The 26,600-nt window shown below is 42.7% G+C and overlaps 1 protein-coding gene across 3 annotated transcripts; it reads right to left on the bottom strand.

Annotated features, from left to right (window-relative positions):
• Positions 1-655: 655 nt before the first annotated feature.
• LOC121856617 (acetylcholine receptor subunit beta-like 2) lies at positions 656-26,600 on the bottom strand (the record flags this gene model as incomplete). Of its 3 annotated transcripts, none has more annotated exon segments than XR_006087008.1 (3): positions 656-4,555; positions 4,603-7,085; positions 26,485-26,600. XR_006087008.1 is itself a non-coding variant. In XM_042352271.1 (2 exon segments), coding segments are annotated over 2 exon segments (308 nt in total), but the record flags the coding sequence as incomplete, so codon positions are not given.

The following is a 26,600-nucleotide window of genomic DNA, read 5'->3' as shown; positions in this document are numbered from 1 at the left end:
CACATCAATAACACTGAATAAAGTTTTCTCCATGGCGGGGTGAGCAATGCCACGAAGGAGGGAGAAGAGGGGGAAAGAAAGGAGGAGGAGGGAGGGAGGGGGGGAAAGAGGGAAAAGGAAGGGGGAGAAATGATGGAAGAGGAGAGAGAAAGAAGGAGGAAGAGGTGGAAGAGCAGGAGGAGAAATGATGGAACAGGAGGAAGAGGGAAAAGGGAGGAGGAGGAGGAGAGTAGGAGGAGAAGCGATGGAACAGGAGGAAGAGGGAAAAGGGAGGAAGAGGAGGTAGGAAAGCAGGAGGAGAAATGAAGGAAGAGGAGAGAGGAGGAAGAGGTAAAAGAGGGAAAAGGGAGGAGGGGGAGGGGGTAGGAAAGCAGGAGGAGAAATGAAGGAAGAGGAGAGAGGAGGAAGAAGTAAAATAGGGAAAAGGGAGGGGGAGAAGGAGGTAAAAGAGGGAAAAGAGAGGAGGAGGAAGAAAATAATAAAGGAGAAGATTAGCGAGAAGGAGAAGGATGAAGGAGAAGGAGGTGGTAGAAGAAAACGAGATAGGAGGAGAGGGATAAAGAAAGAAAACGGGAGAAGGAGAAGAGAAGAGACAGAAAACATTAGGACAAAAATATGGTTTATTTCACCAAGGAAGGACAAAAATAGGCAATGGTGAATGTTTAGGGGTTTTTATTGACAAAGAAGGATGTGTTTATTTTTTTGTTTGTTTTTATTGAGAGGGAAGTACTTGACACAACACCCTGGTGAAGTAGAGAGACGAGAGACAGCTGATGGAGGAGAGAGATAGACGGAGAGAGATACATGAATGTTTCTCCTTTATATATATTGATTTTTTTTGTTACATGAATTTCCACCTTTCCTGACCTCACGTATGGATGTTGTTTTCATTAATGAGTGAGGGATGTGTTTTATTATTATCATTATTTTTATTATTACTATTATTAAAGTTTGGCATAAGACAGCCATTGATTATTATTACCCCATTGTTAATTTTTTTTTTTTTGAATCGTAAATTGGATATATCAACATTGAGGAGCTGACGAAAGCCATTATGTTTTGTGTGGAGCTTCGAGTGTCACTTATTGGTACTTGAGGGCCAGATCTGAGCATTAAGGATCATATATGTGAATTAGAAGTCGGATATAAACATCAAGCATCATATCTGAACATCTAAGAGACGTATTTGAGTTTCTAAGTGTTGTAACTAATCAATTAAGTGTCATATTTTTATCGTACCCAAAGATGCTCATTTGACTAAAGTTATCTCAAAATTCCACGTAGAGTAAAACAATTTCCCATTTTTTATCATAAGGGCAGGTTCAAGGGGGATACTATTGAAGAATGATATATTTTATTGATTACCTATTCATATAATACTGTACTACTACATCATAGTCACTAGTATCTCTCCACCAGGTGTCCCTTGTCTCTTTCACTTATTGTATCAAGACCCCGGATGTTGTTGGTACTGAACTAAGGGCGGTAAAAATATCTCAAAGTGCTTCACATATTTTTTTTGTTTTCTTCTTCTAAATATTTTATGTAGTGCTGAAACCGTAAGAGTGAGCAAAACATTCGGGTACTGGAGGAAGACTCTTCTTGTTTCTACTCGTTCTTGGCACAGATTTTGATTCAACATGGTAAATTATTATTATTTTTTTAGTTAACATAATTTTTTTTTTAGACGTGTGTGAGCAGTGAAACTTCTTTATGTTGAAGATGTTTTTTCTTTTTTCTAAGGTATACATATTTGATTACATATTAAGGAACAAACTCCATTGAAAGGGTAAAAAGGTGTGGTGGTTTTAGTCTATCTCGTATCAATACATCACTGAAATAAATCACAATTTCTCTTCTTTCAAAAGGTTTACAAATCACGTCTCCGTTAAGCCTTAGTCATAAACAAAAGACTTCCTTATAAAGAATCACCACTGCTGATGGATCTCTCTAATCACATAAGAATAAACTTGATTAGAAAAAAAATGCTAATCTTCGTTGAGTGCGCTTTGTGTTAACAGTTCCTGAAATTCAGAGATCGGGGCGACAGCCGGTGAGTGCGGACATAAACAACCTCTGAAAAAAGTGACCCGCTGCTCCCCGCGTCAGCCTCGAAGTCTGAAATTCTGGGAACACAATGTAAAAATCAGAGAACAACAGCATGTGTGTCGGGGTTGATCCAACCAACCCATTTCTTGAACTAGTCTACTGAACAACTACAGCTATTAAGCAATTGTCGGCAATTCTTGGGAAATCTCTGTTATTTCAAAGGAAATACTTCCCCAAAAATAGATATATGTATATATATATATTTATATATGTGTGTGTTTATATGCACAAACAGTATAAATCACCAAGATACTTATCGTTCACTTAATCTAATATATAAAGTTTGGGAGACAGGGAGAGAGAGAGACCTACAGGCAGATGGAAACAGGCACACAGACAAGAGAGAATAAAGGAAGTAGAGAGAAAAAAAGAGGAAAAACGAAAAAGAAAGGGAAAACATCTACAATGGTAAGAAAAGACTAATAGGATCTTGCCACCTAAGCACTTCACAACACCGCGTTTTACCCTCGACCTCATCGCCAGCAAGTCAACACTGCGCGGCCCACGATACACGAGTTATCCCTTAATCCCTTTGACCTTTAGCCCAATTTCTCTCAAATTTTTGGTTAGAGATTCATGTTATAAAACCAATGATGACCACGAGCATTATAATAGTTGGAGCATTATATTGAAAAGGTTTATTAATATTTACAACTTTAAGGGGTCGTGAGGGGTTATATTGACGGTAAGGTTACACAGAATAAATACGTTATCTGTTTTACATAGCTTACTGTTTTTATATTTTACTTGAGATGTGACAGTTTTATAGCGACCAGGTATACGCACACTAATATCCCTCTCTGTCTAATCAACCCAATGTCTGTCTGTCCTGCCTTGACTGATAAGTTTTTCTCGTGTGAAGGATGTTTCTTATTGTACAGTTTGAAGCAGATGATATTAGTTAATCACCATTTCATGTAACAGGGAGAGGTTGTGACTATAAAGCTATTTTTTCAAACATTATTCATTTGCATTAAACTCTCAATGTATGTGTCCTCATTGCAGTTACGTTTGTATTTGATAATCAATTTCAAGATGACTCAAAATATCAACAACTTGGCACGAACGTTATAGAAATCATAAATCATTTCTCAATATCACAAGTGTGTTCTCCATGTTGTGGCAAAACACTTATAAAACTTTAGTGATCAAGAGGAAACAAGAATATTAGCTTGGTGTTACGCATGGTAGTGTTCTCTGCGTGTTGGTGGGTTTTTAGGAGTCTGGGTTGATGCTTTTTCGAGCGGCAGAATGGAACAGATCTGAAGTGTTGTGCTGTGTGTTGCGTTGTGTTCATTATCGTGTATTGGTGTTTTAGCGTTTTCTGAGGGTTATTTTACATAACTGCCAGTGGTTGGTTTAGTCTTATCGTTAACACTGATTACCTTCACTGCTCTAACACAATCAGACTCTTAGAACAGATGTGTGGTGATAGTGATTGGTTAGCCTTGTCACCATCCATATATTTTCCGATATTAGTAAGTCCTCGACAGACATTTCAGGAACTAACCTGAGTTTTCACTTTATTTTCAGGTAATGCGAGTGAAAATAAAGGCATTGTTTGATATAAATTGAGCAAATTACAGAATGAAGCCTCACGTCGCCACAGTTCATTATTAAATTAAAAAGGCAAATGATGTTTACAACTTCCAGATGAGAGGTTGTTGTTGTTAAAGTAGTCAGGTGCTGCAATAGTTAAGATCTTTAAGCACTGTTCACTATCAGTTTCTACACTAGACAACAACTCGTTCATATCAAGAAGTATACAGTACTCTGTGTATGGAGTTAGTATGTTTACTTTTGCCCACGACTGCGATACACTGGTCAGGAGGCGGCGGCAAGTGACGGGCTCCAGCCAACACCTCCCTGGGTACTCACGTCACACAATCTTATAACGCTGGGTTCGTTCATGGGTCAGGTAAGCTATATAATGACCTATATATATATATATAACAACTATTAATTCACCAAAATAGGACCAACAATCAAGGGAATTAGGGAAGAAATACTATACAACACTTGTTAAATACAGGTGAGAAAATACAATTACTTTAAAGGTCAACTCCAGTCATTGTGTTTATTCGCTGATATTTTTGGTGAAATACAAAAATACCAAATGGAACCAAAAAACTGTGGTCAACCTTGTACAGCACCTCTGTCAACCTCTTGCTGCTTGGCGTCACCTCTACTTTGTGGTCAGTTTGTATTTAAATGATAACTTCTTCGGAATAGGCCGCTCGCTGCAGCATATTTGTGGGATAAGAACACGTATCAGTGCCAGACCTTAGAGTAACTTACAAAATTCATCTTCCTGAAGTTGTCCATTAAGCATAAAAACTACCAAAAAGTAATTAACTTAAGTCTCATAATGAAGTCAACTGCGAGGAAAATCTTTTTAAGTAATACTGAGTGAGGGTCAAGTGTTAGCACAGGTGAGACACTACACCTGTGCCTGAGTGAGGGTCAAGTGTTAGCACAGGTGAGATACTACACCTGTGCCTGAGTGAGGGTCAAGTGTTAGCACAGGTGAGACACTACACCTGTGCCTGAGTGAGGGTCAAGTGTTAGCACAGGTGAGACACTACACCTGTGCCTGAGTGAGGGTCAAGTGTTAGCACAGGTGAGACACTACACCTGTGACTCGACACTTTAATAACATGAAAATAATGGACAAACGAAAGAGACTTAAGGATAACTGACAGTAAATATACATCTGTTTATCTTCGTTCGTCTCTTATCCAGTGTCCATTTGTATACAGTAATTAGTTGCACCGTAGACAGCACCTGGTAGTGGCATATTGGTTCAACCTCCGGTCCCCATTTAACGGAGAAATCAAAATGCCACTGTGTGCCTCCAAGACTAAGGAATGAAGTAAGTCCTCCTATACGCGACAGTGTTCCGGATAACGAGTTGGATAGTTGACACGGGTGATAACGCCCATCTAATTGCCTGAACATTGACCCTTCTGTACACTCGACTCCATGAAAAGTCTCGTTAGCGGAGTATGGTGGATGATAATGCTAAGACGCGGTGAGCACAGGACCCACAGCCAGAGTGCAGCAGTTTGACGCAGTTGTTGTTACTGTTGTGTAATGCTTCAACTCCCAGATTCTTTAAGTATCGTTCACCAAGTCTTAATATCTAAACCGGATAATAATCTCTGACAAATTAAGAAATAATATCCTGTCCGTCTTTTAAAACTGTCATCTCGTTGTTGTTGTTTTAATATTTAATGGCCAAAAGAAAACATCTATTGCGGGCGTGCTAGTGCTGTCAGGTGTGAACCAATCAGTCATACACTCCAGTACATCCCTGGGTCTCACTACCAGACCTTAACACCTCTTAGACCGTGAGGAGTATGAGCCGCAGACCAACTAAGATGTGTGGAGGTCTGGGGAAAACTACTATGCTCTAAAGCTATAAAGCTAACAGACAAATAGCTGTAAAAAATTGTACAAATTCCATATTGATTCCTGTAACATCGAAGATTTAAATGAGAATACATTGTAAAGGGTTTTGGAATTACACCTTGTTGATGGTTTAAAAAAGTCCATTGACTATGTATCTCAAGTAAGAGGGAAGGAGGGAGGGATGGTTGGTGTCACCTGACCAGTTCAACAAATAGTATTATTACCTCTACGTCTTGGTATCTTTTGTTTATGTACAAATCTTAAGCATATAAAATGTCCCATACACTCTTCCCTAATATTAATGTTATGCATCAACAACATGGAGAGAAGGAAAGGTTATCTTCACCATAGGGGAGGGATCTTGTTTATATTCTGACATCAGTTTTAAGTCACCACTTCATGACATCAGAGAGAGGTTTAGCGGGGGTTTTTTTCTGTAGTGAAAACGCGGGAACCTCTTGAGCAGCTTTGACAACCAGTAAAGACGATAACAAGTATTGTCTAACATGTGAATTATTAGGTAACGTCTATAATCACATGACCCAGGAACATGACGAGGCGGCTGTCCTCTACGGGTCAGTAACACGTGGTGGTGCTTTGTCAACTGACCAGTCAACTACACTCACTGACTGAAGCCAAAGTTTTGAATTCATGAGCGATTTAAATACTTCAAACTTCCATCAAAGATGTCAATAGCTCTCTCTTGTGTGCATGAAGATACATACTTACACACACACACGCATAGTCAAACAAACACTCACACAGACACACACGCGCGTGCAACAGAAATGTCACAACACTACAGAACTTTATAATGAGCGTCGCTTTTACTTAATAGTTCTCAAACTTATGACACTATAATGACTTTAGAGCCTTCACTACTAAAACTTCTCTAAGTGAGATAAAACAGCCCTTAACATAGTACTTGTAAATAGTCTTAACTTACACTAACTCACACTGGAGACCGAACTCTCCCTCACAAGTCCTGAGAGTTGGTCTGTAAGGGTCAATAAAACTGAGGGATGATAATATTCATAAATATTTAGATATATATTTATATATATATATATGTGTGTGTGTGTGTGTGTGTGTCTTTTTGTTTTTGTTTTTTAAATGGAACATTGAAGGCGCAACTACGACTTATTATAAGCAAAGAAGCAAACATATAGGAATAAACACACACACACATACACACACACACGTACACACACACGTACGTACACACACACACACGTACACACACACACGTACGTTCACACACACACACGTACAAACACACGTACGTACACACACACACGTACACACACACGTACGTTCACACACACACACTTACACACACACACACACACAAGAGAAGCACCGTGTGTGATTTATTAACCGGTATTTTGGGTTGTAGAAACTTCGGTCCCAATTTGCGAGTAGATTTCGTCAATAGGTGCGCGAGTGTCGTAGAGCGAGGGAGCCTGAAAGATGATGCCACAAGTGCCCACCACACAGGCGATAGTGAACACCCACAGGAAGAGACGATCCAGCACCATCGCCACGTATTTCCAATCCTGTATCACCTGTGTTGAAGAAAACGGGAAGAAGTTCAGTTACAGAAAATGGGGTAATGGCCAGGTGTGCAAAGTTAGCCAAGTCAAACAGAGAAAACTCATTTTTATTATTTTAAAGCGATGACTTGAATTTTTTTTTTAAAGGAACAAAATTGAAATAGGGGAAACATGAGGAGCTCGAGAATATGTGTTGTTGTTTTATTAAATGATGAAAGAAAAAAAATAATTATATTTAATAATATAGGAAAAAAAAAACAAAAATTCATTATATTATATTACTATTTTTTTAAATGCTTATAAAAAGTTAAAGCAATATAGAGTATATATGATAAAACAGAGGGATAGAACACGATACGAAGAATAAATAACAGAAATAGAATAGTAAAAAAAGTCACAAGAAATAACACAACAACGAAGATAGGGACATTAAGTAGCAGATTATTAAGATAAAGATAGAGAGAAAGAAACACGGAGAGAGAGGAAGAAGAAATAAGCAAACTTGCATGAGAATAAACATTGCATTTATCTAAACCAAAGTTGAGGATAATACTACAGCAATATACATCATGAAATTAATCATTAATTAGTCTTTTTTGTTTTACTAGCACTGAGCATAATAGAAATAGTTTACTATCAATACTAAATAAGATGAGGGGGGGAAGGGTAAAGACAAGGAGATATTTATGGTTTATATAATTATATATATTTTATGAGGGTGAAAAGAAGGCCTCGATTATCCTGAGCAAATTATATGCCCGAATTATATAACGTCACTATGAGAATGGTTTTTAATTATACGAGTTTTTATAATTTTATTTATTTTTTGTATGTCATGAAGGTGGGTTTTTCCCGTGTGATTTTTTTTTTGTATTTTGATCGACTTTTTGACGGTCGTTTGGGGTTTGTTAAGTAATAGACGAGTGATATTCTATTTCCGTTTCTTTTTCATCAGGTGATAGGGGCGATAATGGATGAGAGGCTGATTAGACGTATGTTTATTAACTAACTAACTAACAAACGAGACATAACAACCCAAACTAAACCTAACTAAGACTAAATATAACCCAAGATCGTTAAGTTAGATTAGACTAGTTAGAGAAAGCTTGGCTAGTTGGTGCCATCTAGTGTGTAACTTAATGTAAACAAACATGGCGTCTCTCTTCGACCACATCTGATGCGTTTTTGTTTCAAGGAATTTAATTTTCATGAATAATAATAATAATAATATAAATAATTATCACACAGGTATTACCATAGTTAAACACCTGAGTCGTTACGAACCGTGTGATTAATGTGCTTCACTCAAGGCCGTAAATATGTGATGACTGTGCCTGTCCAGTGATACTCGTCTTGTCTAACACTATGGGGAGTCAATTTACACAGTGAGTTATTTTCCATATATAACCTCCATTACTTCTTTTTATGTTGGGGGGAAGGAAGGTTAGGTAAAAAAAATCATTTGTTCGTTCGATGAAGAATTTTTTGCCAAAGCTAAGACCCATTTATCATCAATATCATTCTCATCATCGGCTTTGACAATGATTGATGTTAAACCAGGATTACCAAAGTTAAACGTGTTTTGTTTTTGTTTTTTGTTTGTTTTAATGCTAGCGTTTAAAATATGTTTTCTTTGGAACTACTAAAGAAAGTTTTTTTTTTCCTTGAGGTGTCCTTTGAGTAAATTCACATCCAATCAGATTCGTTTAAATCCCTGAAATCCCGTCCTGGAAGTTTTATTTAATCTCTGTAATCCCCATAAGATTAATTCGATCCATAGAAAAATCTCTAAAAAAGAAAATCCCATTAAATCCCTTTTCCTCCCTACTGGAACACCCTCATCCCCCATTTAAATCCCTCCCTGGAGATTCCACATGTCCCTCACACCAACTCCCCCCCCCTTCCCATCATCATGCCTCTCCTCTTTCTCCTCCTCCTTCTCCTCCTCCACATTGTCGATTATAAACAGTTTGCGTAAGGGGAACGCCACTCCTCATTGGCTAGCACCCCTCAGTCCCGCCACCAATGAACGACACTCTCTCTTGACGTTTGATTGGCGCCCTTAAACCACGGGGACACACGGATAAGAGTCCCATGCACTCCTGTATCGTCTGACCAACCGAGTATGTAGTGTGTGTGTGTGTGTGACATTGCTACCGCGCCTTCTGTTATCTTCGTCAATATAATCACGACTGTGTATAGGTCTCTCTCTCTCTCTCTCTCTCTCTCTCTCTCTCTCTATCCATCATTCTTTTTTCTTATTCTGGTTACTCTACTTATTAAGTCTTTAAAATAGGTTAGGCAGTTTTAGAAAATTTAGAGAATAAAAAAAAAATTACTTTCACTCCCACGAACTCAAAAACTTTTCTTCTTGCGAACTACTGACGTAATAATATTTACTTCACCAGTACGAGCCTAAGACTTTCTTGTACTCGCCATAAGTTCAATGATTTTGTTTTTACTTTTTATACTTTCAAAGTTTATTCCTGCAATAATGAGTTGTGTTTGCTTACAAGTCATAATGTGTAAAAAAATATATTTACTTGTTAATTATATGTATTTCTGTCGATAATAAATAAGATAGATATTAATTAAAAAGTATATAATCATTGTTCTTGTAATGTTTAGTGAGTGAAGAGAGAGAGAGAGAGAGAGAGAGAGAGAGAGAGAGAGAGAGAGAGTAGCAGGAAAAGTGGGAAGTGAGAGGTGAAGTGAGAGGAAATTACCAGCAGTTGTAAATAATGTAAATAGTGGGAGAGAAAGCCGGAGGGGGAGGGGGAGAGAGAGGGAGAGGGAAGGAGGCGAGAGATTGAGAGAGAGAGGGGGGAGGGGGAGTGGAAAGGGGTAGAAAATCGGAGGAAGAGAGCCAGAGAGAGAGAGAGAGAGAGAGAGAAGGGGGTGAATAGAAGCTAAAGAAAGAGAGAGCAAGTGGGAAGGAGAGAGGTAGAGTGAGGCAGAGGAAGAGGGTCAACAAAGAAAGCGAAAAGGAGAGAGAGAGAGAGAGAGAGAGAGAGAGAGAGTGAGAGAGAGAGAGAGAAGGGAGAGAGAGAGAGAGCCCACACGGTACTTGTTGTTCTTGTTGTCTTGTTGTTCTTGTGGTGGTAGTGGTGGAGGCTCAACAACTCACGCCCGGCTCTGGGTTTAGGGGAATATTATCGTCATCTTTTACAACCTGAGGAAATTCCCTAACGGTCTCTGTAATGAATTTATGGACGTTCTCAACCCTGACTTAAACTGGCGGGAAATTCTTGCTCGATTCCCTAACACTTTTTTAACCTAATATAGTCAAGTTCTTTTCGTACGTTCAATGTGGAGGAGAAAAAGGGAGGATTGGAACGTACAGTCCGTATTAAGAGAGATTCCATACGTTCAATTTATCCCTTACCTTGTTCTAAGTGAAGGTATTTAGTTAAGGTCAGTTAGATTACGTTCATTTACATTTCCAGTTACGAAGAAAAATTAACGTAACATCCTTTGGGAATCTAAGTTCGGTGTTATAGTTAATATGGTGGAATAATCGCCAATTATCGATGATTATCTTGTGGCTTATAGTGGGCCTATTTATCTTAGGTTATTGCGAAAGAAAAAGATGGAAGAGGGAGGGGAGATGAAAGAAAGGAGAGATGGAAGAGAAAGGAGAAATAGCTAATGCAGAGGGAAGGAGACTAAAACGGGTGTAGGGGGGATATAGGAGGAGAAGGAAAGGAAGAAGGGAAAAAAAGATAATAGAATGAGAAAAAAAGGAGAATAAAGATGGACATAAGAAGGATGGAAGGATGACCTAAATAATGAAATAATGTAAGGAAAAATGAGATATAAAAAGCAGAGACATTAGAAAAAGAAAGAAAATTGAATTAAAGAAAGATAAAAGGAGTAAAAGACAGAATGTGTACAAAAAACACCTGTGGAGTGAGGGCAGGTGTACCTACAGGTATCTTGACGTATTACAGGTGTTTTAGTTCACATGTGTGAGGAGAGAGTGAGGGAGTCGGGTTTTGTGGATTGGAAGTCGGGTGTTTGGGATTGTAAGTCGGGTATATGATGCTGGAGGGTCGTTGGGAATCGTAAGTCGGGTGTCGGAAGTCGTGTGTCGGTTGTTAGATATTGGTCGTATACGAAGTCGGATGTCTGAAATCAATGAGTCGGGTTTCTGTCGTCGGATTTTGCACGTAAAAAATCGGATGTTTTTCGGCAAATTTCAGAAGTCGGGAGCTTAAAGTCGGATGCTACACAACATAAAAAAAAAGTCGGGAGGAGTCGGGTTTTGCCTAAAGTCGAGTGTTTGTGTGTCGGGGTGACGGAGAAGCGTGTTCCGTGTTTTACTGTCGACAGCCAACCAGGGGAACTATAATAGCCAGAAGCGTACCATATGTAGACACACACACACGCACACACACGCACGCACACACACAGACACACACACACACACACACACACGCACGCACGCACACAGGGAGACTTTAACTGCTGTAGGTCTCTCTCTCTCTCTCTCTCTCTCTCTCTCTCCTTTTCGCTTTCTTTGTTGACCCTCTTCCTCTGCCTCACTCTACCTCTCTCCTTCCCACTTGCTCTCTCTTTCTTTAGCTTCTATTCACCCCCTTCTCTCTCTCTCTCTCTCTCTCTCTGGCTCTCTTCCTCCGATTTTCTACCCCTTTCCACTCTCCCTCTCTCTCTCAATCTCTCGCAAATTTGTTCTTGGTCACGTTAGGTTAGGTTAGGTTAGGTTAGGTTAGGTTAGGTCAGGTCAGGTTAGGTTAGGTTAGGTTAGGTCAGGTCAGGTTAGGTTAGATTAAATAACGGTTAGGATTGATTAGATAGGATTAGATTAGGTTAAGTTTGGTTAGTTTAAACACAGTTACACTAAAGTGACTTAAGTTAGGTTAAGTTAGAATGAGTCAAGTTATAATACAGACAGACAGACAGAGAGAGAGAGAGAGAGAGAGAGGAACAATGTGTGTGGTTGAGGTTACTTTAATCACGTACGGAAACAATACGACCCTTATTAACCTCGGATTTAACGTCGTGGAAGGGATGGAAGGAGGGAAAGAGGAAGTGGGAGAGGTGGAAGAGAGAAACTGGAGGGAAGGTTTGGAAAGGCTTGACAGAAGATGTGATAGGATGGCTGGTAAGAGAGAGAGAGAGAGAGAGAGAGAGAAAGGAAAGGAAGGAGTGGGAAAGGGAGTAGGAAAACTATGAGAGAGAGTGTGAAAGTTGAGAAAGAGAGTTGGAGGGATGGGAGAGAAAGTGGGAAGGGTGGGAGGGGCTGGTAAAAGACAGGAGTGGTGAAGTAATTGAGTGAGGGAGAGTAATGGGGAAGGACAAAGGGAGGGGAGGGAGGGTAGAAAGAGGGAGAGAGAGTGACAGAGAAGAGGAGGGAGGAAGTAACAGAAGAAGAAGGGAATTTCACGGTATTTTCTTAATGTGAGAATCAAGAGAGAGAGAGAGAGAGAGTTTGGTTGTGTCTTATAAAAGTGGTCCACACAGGCACCACCAACACACCGCCACCACCACACTACCACACCACCACCACACCACCACCCCCACTATACCACCGCCACCACCACACTACCACACCACCACCACACCACCACCCCCACTATACCACCGCCACCACCACATAAACACACAGTAAGTAAACAGTTCATGGCTCACTTATCAATGAATTAGGGTAACTTACTGTACTCTGTCACCCTCTAGACACAAGATGAACACACCTGTACTGTAGCCAAAATAGGATGTTACTTTATATTACGAGAAATAGAGTAGGACATTATCAGTACCTAAAATATTAACGTTACTTAACCCTAAAATAAGATATCACTTTACTTAACCCTAAAATAAGATATCACTTTACTTAACCCTAAAATAAGATATCACCTTTACTCAACCCCTAAATAAGATATCACACGATTTACTTAAAATACGTTGACATATAACTAACACCTAAAATAAAATATAATATTATTTAAGTTCATAATAGGATATGACAATTATATTACTAACAAAATAAGATGTTGCATTAATTGATACCCAAATTACCGTAAATACTTGTACGTACAAACAGGACATTGAATCTTGGCCAAAATAAGGTGTACAATAATTTATAACCTTCACAGTATATGGTCTTATTAATTACTTTTTCCTATATTAAAAACTAAAAAAAAAATATTACTTTCACTCGTCTAAAAAATTAACTTTCATTCAATATTAAAAAAAAATAGTATTCTTAATTTAGTTTTACTTCCCTTGTAATTTTATCTTGATTTACATTATTTTCAACAGGTAAACAATAACAGTTCAGTTCCTCAATACAGAAAAATAACTCACGGAAAATAACGCTCACAGTCAGGTCAGGGAAGGCGGATATTGGGCTGACTTACGCTTACAGAAATTAGTATTTTCATTTTGTCTTCAGATGTAACTATCGGTCTGATGTAAATGAGCGTATACCAATGAGAGAATTGTTTTATCATCTGATGGCAACATTACTATTCCAGCAGGTGAATGCCATGAGTCATTAAATTGCATAATTACCCCACGATCTTCAGAGCAGCAGGTGAATTAATGGAGGTGTGAGGGTAGTATCACCGCTAAATTTCTCCTCTGGCTGATTTATTCGACAGCAATTGCTATTCGTGGGATAATTAGTGTGAAATAAGTGGCTGGTGTGGTATATTTATGTAAGGGGATGGTGGAGGAAGGGAGAGGGGAAAGGGAGAGGGGGAAGGGAGAGGGGGAAGGAGAGGGGGAAGGAGAGGGGGAAGGGAGAGGGGGAAGGAGAGAGAGAGAGAGGAGGGTGGGAGGGAGTGAGATGTGTTTTTGTGTGAATGTAGAATTTCAGTGGCTTTGGGTACGGACGTGTGTGTGTGTGTGTGTGTGTGTGTATCTGTCTGTCTGTCTGTCTGTATACGGTATATATGTATCTATCTATCTACACCTGTCAATCTATCTGTCTCTCCATTCCACTATTATCTGTCTATCCGGTAATCTCTATCTGTTCACAAGTCTTCTATGTACGTCCATCAATCCTACACAACTAAATACTTACACAACCATAACACCTACACACACACACACACACACACACAAATACAATATACTCATCCACGGTACACACAGTATATCTACACATGTACGTACACAACCTATACATACACAATATACACACATCCTCGCTACATACACATGCACATTATAACATTCACAATTATATTACATTCTTAGTACTAATGGCCGTCGTAATGTGTTTTGGGGATTATGTTACACTTTAAATATTTGTTTTTATTTATATATTATCATACTTAAATTACTCTACACACGCATGCATAAAGACATTGTGTACACGTGTGTTTTTTTTATATATATACAAGTATTTATCGCTTATTGTTGCTGTTGATATGAGCATTAAGTTGGCCTAAGCATTGTAGCTGTTAAGAATGTTAAGGAAAGGAATCAGAAAGAGGTAAGATAACCCAGCCATAGCCAGCCACCACCCAGCCATAGCCAGTCACACCCAGCCATAGCCAGTCACACCCAGCCATAGCCAGTCACACCCAGCCATAGCCAGTCACACCCAGCCATAGCCAGTCACACCCAGCCATAGCCAGTCACACCCAGCCATAGCTAGTCACACCCAGCCATAGCCAGTCACACCTGGCCATAGTCACACCCAGCCATAGCCAGTCACACCCAGCCATAGCCAGTCACACCCAGCCATAGCCAGTCACAACCAGCCATAGCCAGTCACAACCAGCCATAGCCAGTCACACCCAGCCATAGCCAGTCACACCCAGCCATAGCCAGTCACACCCAGCCATAGCGCCAGTCACACCCAGCCATAGCCAGTCACACCCAGCCATAGCCAGTCACACCCAGCCATAGCCAGTCACACCCAGCCATAGCCAGTCACACCCAGCCATAGCCAGTCACACCCAGCCATAGCCAGTCACACCCAGCCATAGCCAGTCACACCCAGCCATAGCCAGTCACAACCAGCCATAGCCAGTCACAACCAGCCATAGCCAGTCACACCCAGCCATAGCTAGTCACACCCAGCCATAGCCAGTCACACCCAGCCATAGCCAGTCACACCCAGCCATAGCCAGTCACACCCAGCCATAGCCAGTCACACCCAGCCATAGCCAGTCACACCCAGCCATAGCTAGTCACAACCAGCCATAGCTAGTCACAACCAGCCATAGCCAGTCACACCCAGCCATAGCCAGTCACACCCAGCCATAGCCAGTCACACCCAGCCATAGCCAGTCACACCCAGCCATAGCCAGTCACACCCAGCCATAGCCAGTCACACCCAGCCATAGCCAGTCACACCCAGCCATAGCCAGTCACACCCAGCCATAGCCAGTCACAACCAGCCACAGCCAGTCACAACCAGCCATAGCCAGTCACACCCAGCCATAGCCAGTCACACCCAGCCATAGCCAGTCACACCCAGCGATAGCCAGTCACAACCAGCCACAGCCAGTCACAACCAGCCATAGCCAGTCACACCCAGCCATAGCCAGTCACACCCAGCCATAGCCAGTCACACCCAGCCATAGCCAGTCACACCCAGCCAAAGCCAGTCACACCCACCCATAGCCAGTCACACCCACCCATAGCCAGTCACACCCACCCATAGCCAGTCACACCCACCCATAGCCAGTCACACCCAGCCATAGCCCAGTCACACCCAGCCATAGCGTCACACCCAGCCATAGCCAGTCACACCCAGCCATAGCCAGTCACAACCAGCCATAGCCAGTCACACCCGGCCATAGCCAGTCACACCCAGCCATAGCCAGTCAACCAGCCATAGCTAGTCACACCCAGCCATAGCTACAACCAGCCATAGCCAGTCACAACCAGCCATAGCCAGTCACACCCAGCCACTAGCCAGTCACAACCAGCCATAGCCGTCACAACCAGCCATAGCCAGTCACACCCAGCCATAGCTAGTCACAACCAGCCATAGCCAGTCACACCAGCCATAGCCAGTCACACCCAGCCATAGCCAGTCACACACCCAGCCATAGCCAGTCACACCCAGCCATAGCCAGTCACAACCAGCCATAGCCAGTCACACCCAGCCATAGCCAGTCACACCCAGCCATAGCCAGTCACACCCAGCCATAGCCAGTCACACCCAGCCATACAGTCACACCCAGCCATAGCCAGTCACACCCAGCCATAGCCAGTCACACCCAGCCATAGCCAGTCACACCCAGCCATAGCCAGTCACACCCAGCCATAGCCAGTCACAACCAGCCATAGCCAGTCACAACCAGCCATAGCCAGTCACACCCAGCTATAGCCAGTCACACCCAGCCATAGCCAGTCACACCCAGCCATAGCCAGTCACAACCAGCCATAGCCAGTCACAACCACCCATAGCCAGTCACACCCACATAGCTACACCCAGCCATAGCCAGTCACACCCAGCCATAGCTAGTCACACCCAGCCATAGCCAGTCACACCCAGCCATAGCCAGTCACACCCAGCCATAGCCAGTCACAACCAGCCATGCCAGTCACACCACCCATAGCCAGTCACAACCACCCATAGCCAGTCACAACCAGCCATTGCCAGTCACAACCAGCCATTGCCAGTCACACTCACCCATAGCCAGTCACAACCAGCCATAGCCTACAACCAGCCATAGCCAGTCACACACCCAGCCATAGCCAGTCACCAACCAGCCATAGCCAGTCACAACCAGCCATAGCCGTCACAACCAGCCATAGCCAGTCACACCACCATAGCCAGTCACAACCAGCCATAGCCAGTCACACCCAGCCATAGCCAGTCACAACCAGCCATTGCCAGTCACATCCACCCATAGCCAGTCACACCCAGCCATAGCTAGTCACACTCAGCCATAGCCAGTCACACCCAGCCATAGCCAGTCACACCCAGCCATAGCCAGTCACACCCAGCCATAGCCAGTCACACCCAGCCACTAGTCACACCCAGCCATAGCCAGTCACAACCACCCATAGCCAGTCACAACCACCCATGTCACACCCAGCCATACAGTCACAACCAGCCACAGTCACACCCAGCCATAGCCAGTCACACCCAGCCATAGCCAGTCACAACCAGCCATAGCCAGTCACACCCACCATAGCCAGTCACAACCAGCCATAGCCAGTCACACCCGCCATAGCCAGTCACAACCAGCCATAGCCAGTCGCCACCCAGCCATAGCCAGTCACAACCAGCCATAGCCAGTCACACCCAGCCATAGCCAGTCACAACCAGCCATAGCCAGTCACACCCAGCCATAGCCCAGCCACACCCAGCCATAGCCAGTCACACCCAGCCATAGCCAGTCACACCCAGCCATAGCCAGTCACACCCAGCCATAGCCAGTCACACCCAGCCATAGCCAGTCACACCCAGCCATAGCCAGTCACACCCAGCCACAGCCAGTCACAACCAGCCATAGCCAGTCACACCTATCCATACCCACCCACCCATGCCCATGACCACCACACCAGAGCTACGCCAGGCAACCCACGCCCTGTCCCCTCTCCCCACTGCCTCTACTTGCTCTCTAATTCCTACCTATTAGTGTCATTATCACCCTCAACACCACACACGTCTACCCTCACCTCGTGCCTACACCTCAGTACCTATAGCGCTCATTATCACCTCAACACCACACACGTCTACCCCCTCACCTCGTGCCTACACCTCAGTACCTATTAGCGTCATTATCACCCTCAACACCACACACGTCTACTCTCACCTCGTGCCTACACCCAGTACCTATTAGCGTCATTATCACCTCAACACCACACACGTCTACCCTCACCCGGCCTACACCTCACATACCCATAGTGTCATTATCACCCCTCAACACCACACACGTCTACCCTCACCTCGTGCCTACACCTCAGTACCTATTAGCGTCATCACCCCCAACACCACACACGTCTACCCTCACCTCGTGCCTACACCTCAGTACCCATAGTGTCATTATCACCCTCAACACCACACACGTCTACCCTCACCTGCCTACACCTCAGTACCTATTATGTCATTATCACCCTCAACACCACACACGTCTACCCTCACTCGTGCCTACACCTCAGTACCTATTAGTGTCATTATCACCCCTCAACACCACACGTCTACCCTCACCTCGTGCCTACACCTCAGTCACCTGTTAGTGTCATTGTCACCCTCAACTTTCACACGTCTACCCTCTCCTCGTTGCCTACACTCAGTACCTATTAGTGTCATTATCCCTCACAACACCACACGTCTCACCCTCACCTCGTGCCTACACCTCAATTGCCTATTAGCGTCATTATCACCCCTCAACACCACACCACGTCTACCCTCACCTCGTGCCTACACCTCGGTACCTGTGGTGTCATTATCACCCCTCAACACCACACCGTCACCCTCACCTCGTGCCTACACCTCAGTACCTATTAGCGTCATTATCACCTCAACACCACACGTCTACCCTCACCTCGTGCCTACACCTCAGGTACCTATTAGTGTCATTATCACCTCTCAACACCACACGTCTACCCTCACCTCGTGCCTACACCCTCAGTACCTATTAGCGTCATTATCACCCCTCAGCACACACGTCTACCCCCTCGTGCCTCACCTCAGTACCTATTAGTGTCATTATCACCCCTCAACACCACACACGTCTACCTCCCTCACCTCATGCCTACACCTCAGTACCTATTAGCGTCATTATCACCCCTCAACACCACACACGTCTACCACCTCACCTCGTTCCTACACCTCAGTACCTACATTGTCATTATCACCCCTCAACACCACACACGTCTACCCCTCACCTCGTGCCTACACCTCAGTACCTATTAGTGTCATATCACCCCTCAACACCACACGTCGACCCTCACCTCGTGCCTACCTCCAGTACCTATTAGTGTCATTATCACCCCTCAACACCACACACGTCTACCCTCACCTCGTGCCTACACCTCAGTACCTATGTGTCATTATCACCCCTCAACATCACACGTCTACCCTCACCTCGTGCCTACACCTCAGTCCTATTAGTTCATATCACCCCTCACACACCACACAGTCGACCCTCACCTCGTGCCTACACCTCAGTACCTATTAGTGTCATTATCACCCTCAACACCACACACGTCTACCCTCACCTCGTGCCTACACCTCAGTACCTATTAGTGTCATTATCACCTCTCAACACCACACGTCTACCCTCACCTTGTGCCTACACCTCAGTACATCACTAACTCATTTTCTATCAAACATTATTTTCCAGTCTCCTCTCAATCATTGCCTGGGTATTCTCCAACCTCCTTCATTACCTGCCGGGGGTGAAGTAGGCAGTGAAGGGTAGGTATATCACGATTTGCTCTATTTATTGTAGTTATTATTTTTTCCATCCTGTTGTAGAATTGAGTAAAGTGCCTCTGTATGTTGATGTTGTTGTTGTTGTAGATGAGATATTTTCACTCTATAACCTTATCGCTTATCAGTACTGAAGACTATAGGTGGAAAGTGACTCCATGGTTATGATATCCCCCACCCCACACACCTCCAACATCACCATACACCGCCATCACCCCACCCTATCACCTCACCCCCACACCGCCATCACCCCACCATCCACCTCACCCCACACCGTCATCCACCCCACCCCCATCACCTCACCCCCACACCACCATCACCCACCCCTATCCTCACACACCGCCATCACCCCACCACCATGCCACTATCATTTCCCTGTGTCTGTGTCGTTGTTGTAAATTTCTTTGGGAAGGTTCGTAGTCACACTCAGATAACTTTCAAATACTCTTCTTAACTTTAACCTCCTAAAGTTATTAAGCTCTCACTGGCCCGCAGCTAACATATACACAGACCACAAACTCCAAAGATCTACTCATAATGCTACGCTACAGATACTAATGACGGTTATACTGACAAGGACTTGGTAAACCTGCAGACAAACGCAACATTTAAGAACACGAAAAAAAAAAATTAGACGATTATTGACATTACTATTTTACTTGGACAAAGAAAACTGCTTTGTTGTATTTTAAGTGGAAATAAAAAGCTGTTTTATTGTTTATTATGTGAAAAAAGGTGTTTTATTGTTTTTTTGTTTTGTGAAAAGAAATGTATTTAAATATGTTAAATGTTTTACGTTGGCAAAGAAATTTATCTTTATTTAATTTCTGGAAAGGAAACAAGTTGTTGTATTATATGTGAAAAGAAAAGTTGCTTTATTTTCTATTTAACGTAAAATCAAATAAATTATTTTGCTTGGGGGGAGAAAACTTTTGTTTTAGTGTTGTTTTGTTGGTGAGGGAAACAATGCTCTATATTTATTTGAGGAAAAACAACACTAATGTATTATTTATGAATATTTCTGCACTTTGCTGGGAAATGAATAACATCACTTCATATTGTACGTGAAAAAGTAAATGCTAAACATCTTTTGTTTAAATGGGGACCACAGTAAACATTTCTTCATTTCTATTACGTGGAAATAAACCAACTGCAATGTTTTTTCCTTATTTTTTCTCATTTTTAACTTAGAGATCCAATATTTCTAGTTTTTTCTCACCTTTTTTAACCTAAACATAATATTTTTTTTCTTTTTCTACATAGATAAAATATTTCTTCTTTTTTGCCGTCATCTACAGCGTGTTTACTCGAGGCCAACTTTTCACCAGTTCTCGTCGTTATTGAGGGACTTATGACTAAAAAAAAATTATCACATTTTATTTATTGTCAGGCTCGGCTCAGGCCTCACGTGGGGGGCCATATAACCAAGACAATTATTTAGTTACCACATTTAGTAAAGGAAGAATCATGCGAACCATTTTTAAGAACTTACTTATACACATGATCTTTTGCCATTGGTAAATTAACTTAATTGATAACAGTGAGGATTTTTTAAGTGGATGCACATCATCTCTGTCCTTTTGTAAGTGACTTTATGTATTTATAGAAGTAATAACAAAGAGGACTTGAGTGGATGTACATCGTGTTTATCATTTGTAAGTGACTGTTATTATTGACTGTGTAAGTACTGGGTGTCTGTACAGAGCTTGATCATCTCTCACTCTACAGACGGTGTTGTGTCACCAAGCAGAGACAGGAGGGGAGGATAGTTGTGATTCTTTATTAAGTTCACACACACACACTTGTGAGTTCATTAAGAGACTCCTGTGAGGAAGGAGTTAACAGGTGAGTGAGGAGACTCAGGTGTTCGGGTTCGCATGACCTCCTCCGTAATAATCACTTAAAAGTATAAACAAAATAATAATCTCATCTGAAGGTCTTGTATCTGAAACGAATGCCTTCAATGTTATGATGCTTAAAGGAAGTGACTTAAACAAAGGCTCACAGCCCCATGACAGACAGACAGACTGGCTGACAGACAGACAGACAGACAACTACTTTCTGTACACAATGAACAAGTCATGCAGTCAGTCACCAAGCGTGCTGTGAGGCTCTAGACTAATATAAGAAAATGCAAGCGGAGGTCTATACAAAATGAAGACGTCTAAATCCATTCTTTTTTTTTATTTTTGTTTAGATGGTGTTTAAGATCGTTCGGTTTAGTTAAGTTTCAGTTCGGACTAAATGTTTTATTAGTGTTACAAAAGCACAACGAAAGTGCGCCAAAGCGGATGATATATGTATATGTATATACATATAAATATATAATAAAGATATAATGGATGTAAGAAAGTGTTAATAATAACGAGATCATCGCACGGATTTTGAGCCATAAGCAGTCCTTCAATAAAGCTCCTTTTCCTCTCCCAACAAGAGAGAGATAAAGAAAAGAGTGAGATAGAGAGAGAGACGGAGAGGGAAAACGAGCCTTCTTGACCTCCACATCCAAGGCTCATAACCAGCCGGATCTCTTATGAGCAGTGATGGAAACTTCAAACTTACTGGGAACGTAACACGCGGGGAGCCAGAGCGGTCGAGGACAATTATTGTTGGCTCGTGTGTGAATTGTTCCTGGGCGGCTGCAGAATTAAGCCTATCTCTGTTATGAACTGATCTATTGACGGTCTTTGGTCATAGAGGGACGGTGCTCGGAAAAAGATGACCAGCCCGCATATATTGAGAAGGAGAAACACATAGAGAAATAGCCGGTCAAGGACCATGGCTATAAATTTCCAGTCTTCACACTCCTGGAAAATGGAAACAAAAAATACAAAACTATGATAGAATTTGATTCCAAGTGACAGCTCATAATAGCAAGTTTTTTATTATTCAAATATTAGGTTATGTGGGCTGGTGAAGAGACGTGGTATAGTCCCCCTGGCGCAAACCTTTAGTGTAATGAAAAAAAAAGAACGAGAAGAGAGTTTTCTTTTAAGTTGTGTGACGTCAGTAGGGTACAAGAGTCTGTCTCAGGGGAGGGAGGGAGGTCATTTTAGCGATGTGGGTTCTCTTGCCACTTGAGTCCGTCCATTATTCCTGTAAATTCTATTATTTGGTCAATGTTAAAAAATGCATAGTCATAATCAATATTATCAACACAGTTAATAACACATGCAACTTGGTATTAGTTTCTTCCAGGTAAAATTTTAAAGTAATTTATATAGACATTCAGTCAATGCATCTGGAGATTTTTTTTTTTTAATTCTGTCTCACAAACACTGACAAGGGACAATAAAGTTGGAATGGTGTTAATCACTTGAACACATCCAACACAAGTGAATTAATTAGTTAGTACAAGTTATTAAACAAATCAGTCTGCAGTAGTTTGTTGTCACTCACACAGACAAAGACAGACACACAGACACACTGAAATGAGTTATATCCTCCTTTCACTGGGGAGGAGGGGAGGAGGAGATCAGGCCCTCGGGTATCACCAAAGCAACATGCGAGAAATGACTTCCTGAACCAAAAACAAAAGGAACTTAAGTAATAATAAAAAATCGATTCCAGATTAATATATACATCGACTGTGTTATGGTACAGCGCCACCACTGACCATCGACTGTTGTAGCGCCACTGCATCGACTGTGTTTGGTACAGCGCCACCACTGACCATCGACTGTGTTATGGTACACGCCACCATGACCATCGACTGTGTTATGGTACAGCGCCACCACTGACCATCGACTGTTATGGTACAGCCACCACGACCATCGAGTGTAGCGCCACCACTGACCATCGACTGTGTTATGGTACAGCGCCACCACTGACCAGCCATCGACTGTGTTATGGTACAGCGCCACCACCGCCATCGACTGTGTTGTAAAGCGCCACCACTGACCATCGACTGTGTATGGTACAGCGCCACCGACCACGACTGTGTTGTGGTCAGCGCCACCACTGACCATCGACTGTGTTATGGACAGCGCCCACTGACCTGTGGTTTGGTACAGCGCACCACTGACCATCGACTGTGTTATGGAGCGCCACCACGTGTGGTTATGGTACAGCCACACTGACCATCGACTGGGGCAGCGCCACCACTGACCACGATGTTATGGTACAGCGCCACCACTGACCATCGACTGTGTTTGGTACAGCGCCACCACGACCATCGACTGTTGGTACAGCGCCCTGACCATCGACTGTGTTTAAGCGCCACCACTGACCATCGACTGTGTTATGGAAGCGCCACCACGACCATCGCGTGTGTGTTTGGGGGTGTGTGTTGGTACAGCGCCCTGACCATCGACTGTGTTATTTGAGCGACACTGACCATCGACTGTGTTATGGTACAGCGCCACCTGACCATCGACTGTGTTATGGTACAGCGCCACCACTGACCATCGACTGTGTTATGGTACACGCCACCACTGACCATCGACTGTGTTATGGTACAACGCCACCACTGACCATCGACTGTGTTATGGTACAGCGCCACCACTGACCATCGACTGTGTTATGGTACAGCGCCACCACTGACCATCGACTGTTTTGGTACAGCGCCACCACGACCATCGACTGTGGCGGACAGCGCCACCACTGACCATCGACTGTGTTATGGTACAGCGCCACCAGACCATCGACTGTGTTATGGTACAGCGCCACCACTGACCATCGACTGTGTTATGGTACAGCGCCACCACTGACCATCGACTGTGTTATGGTACAGCGCCACCACTGACCGATGCATGACTGTGTTATGGTACAGCGCCACCACTGACCATCGACTGTGTTATGGTACACCCACCGACCATCGCTGTGTTGGTAACGCCACTGACCATCGACTGTGTTTGGTACACGCCACATGACCATGACTGTGTTATGGTACAGCGCCACCACTGACCATCGATGGGTACAGCGCCACCACTGACCATCGACTGTGTTATGGTACAGCGCCACCACTGACCACACAGTCCACCTCGTTAGATCTTTATGAATGACGTCACAATCTCGACTCCCCCAAAATTTGCGATAAACAATGGATCAAAAAATTTATCCAAAACTTTTGATAAGATCATGTTTTATGTAACCCCTTCTAGTAACCTAAGCTAGCATTAATATCTCGTCCAGGTAGTGTTAAATTAACCTGTAATACCTGCCTGACTCCTGTAATACCTGCCTGACTCAGACAAACACAACTCAACCACCAGCTGAGGGCTTTGGTAGTGACGTCACCACTCACACCCGGTAAACATTAAGGGACTGACGGATAAATGTTTTTTATCATCTTATCATCATCTTAATTTCTCAAGTATTATTTGTTTACTGAGAGTTTGTTTTCACTCTACAGGAAGATGTCAACAGAGAGGCAGAGTGTGTGTCAACAATGTAGGAGAGTCTTCTAAATACCTCCAGCAGGTGAGTGTTCGCAACCTAATTAAAGGTATATATGGTTCATAAAGTTGAAGGTTCATTTATTCATTCAACATCTGACTCTTACCTTCAGCTGCTGGGGTTATTTACAACTTAGCTCTAGTAATAGAAATCTCTAAAACATAAGACGTAATTAATGGATGTTGTCTTATTTCCGGGTACCAGTATGTTAGTTCCTCTGTCGGCAAGGAACCAGACTGTACAAGGGTTAGTGCTCAGTAATGGAAGATACTAAGTCAGGTTTTTCCTTATCGTCGTTTAAACAAGATTAATTCGTTATCTGATCATAGTTCTAGTGATTAACTTGAAATCTGTTGAATTAGATTAAACTATTATCTGATTATCGGTTCAGTAAACGAGTCCTTTGATATCGGTTTATCGGGTGTAAGTGCTGAGTCACCCAGTTTCCGTACATATCTCTCTCTCTCCTCTCTCTCTCTCCATCTATCTGACACTAAGACAGCCTGATAAGTGCAACAGCTAGGCCACCAGAACACACTTTGGAGGCCAGCTATTACTCTTTTGCCTCGTCAGTAAGCTGTTAGCTCACCCTGACAGTAGAGTCTCACACTTCGGCATCCATTTTACACTACCAACAATTTCTATTCCTCTCCTCTTCTATGTTGTCATTTCTTTGTTTTCAGTTGTTTCTTGTTTATCATTTTACTGTATTTTATTTGTATTTTTTTTAAGGTTATCATGTTTGAGGATTTTATTTTCCCATATTGAAGCTCTTGAATAAATTTAACCTTTCCTTTGATTGAAGATAATATCGATTTTTTTTCATGTTTTTTTAACCTACAATATATTTTTTTTCTGGAGTCAAACAATAACACCAGATCGTTGATTATCACTAATACATAAAGACACTACTGGCCTAAACCATATCGATTGTTTTATATCAATTTATGGAGACTTATTCTCTAACTGACCTGTAACTACCTAAAGTACCGAAGCTAATGGAGACTCACAGGTACAAAATATACAGACCATTTTAGACATGAATATAAACCACTTTATAGCTTCCAACACACACCTGTCACTGCCTCAGGTGAACAAGACCTTAGGAATCATTCTATATACATTCATTCTATTGTTTTTGGTATAGACAAAACAATTTACAGATCATTTTAATATGAATTAGTATTAAAAGTCTGAGGAGTAAGCAAGGTCATGCGGTCTCTACCATGACAGACACAGTAATTAAACAAAGTCAGCTGGAGGCCACTCAGTAAACACCTGACAGTCCTCTAACAAAAAACTTAACAGTTCGTCTTGTAAAAAAAAAACACTCAGTGGTTTCTAAAACAAATCTTGAAAAGCTGTGAGTATATGCAACCCTAAAGACCTCTATTGCAGGCACACGGTAGGTGGAGCACAATGAAAATTATCCCGAAAATTTCGAAAAAAAAAAACAAGGACCTCTGAGATCCTAAAGTGAATGACCTGCCATCATCCTTTTCCCCGTCTACTGCTCCTTGTGTTTCTATTCTAAGTATCTCCCCTATCATCTACTTCAACCTGTTCCTAATGACACAACACACCAGTCAGTCGTCCCCACCCATCACTCGCAGGCGTCCCCGTCAGGAAGGTCTTTCATACCTCATTATCGCGGTCCGCGTCCCTAATGTGTTGCGCGATGAACTGGACGCCCTCGATGGCTTTCTGGATCTCTGGCGAGTAGGTCCTCTGGCTGTGAAGGTGACACCCGCCTAGAT

Source organism: Homarus americanus, unplaced genomic scaffold (genome assembly GCF_018991925.1).
Source record: "Homarus americanus isolate GMGI-L3 unplaced genomic scaffold, GMGI_Hamer_2.0 scaffold1024, whole genome shotgun sequence".
NCBI classification, from domain to species: Eukaryota; Metazoa; Arthropoda; class Malacostraca; order Decapoda; family Nephropidae; genus Homarus; species Homarus americanus.
This window is presented reverse-complemented; position numbering and strand designations above follow the sequence as displayed.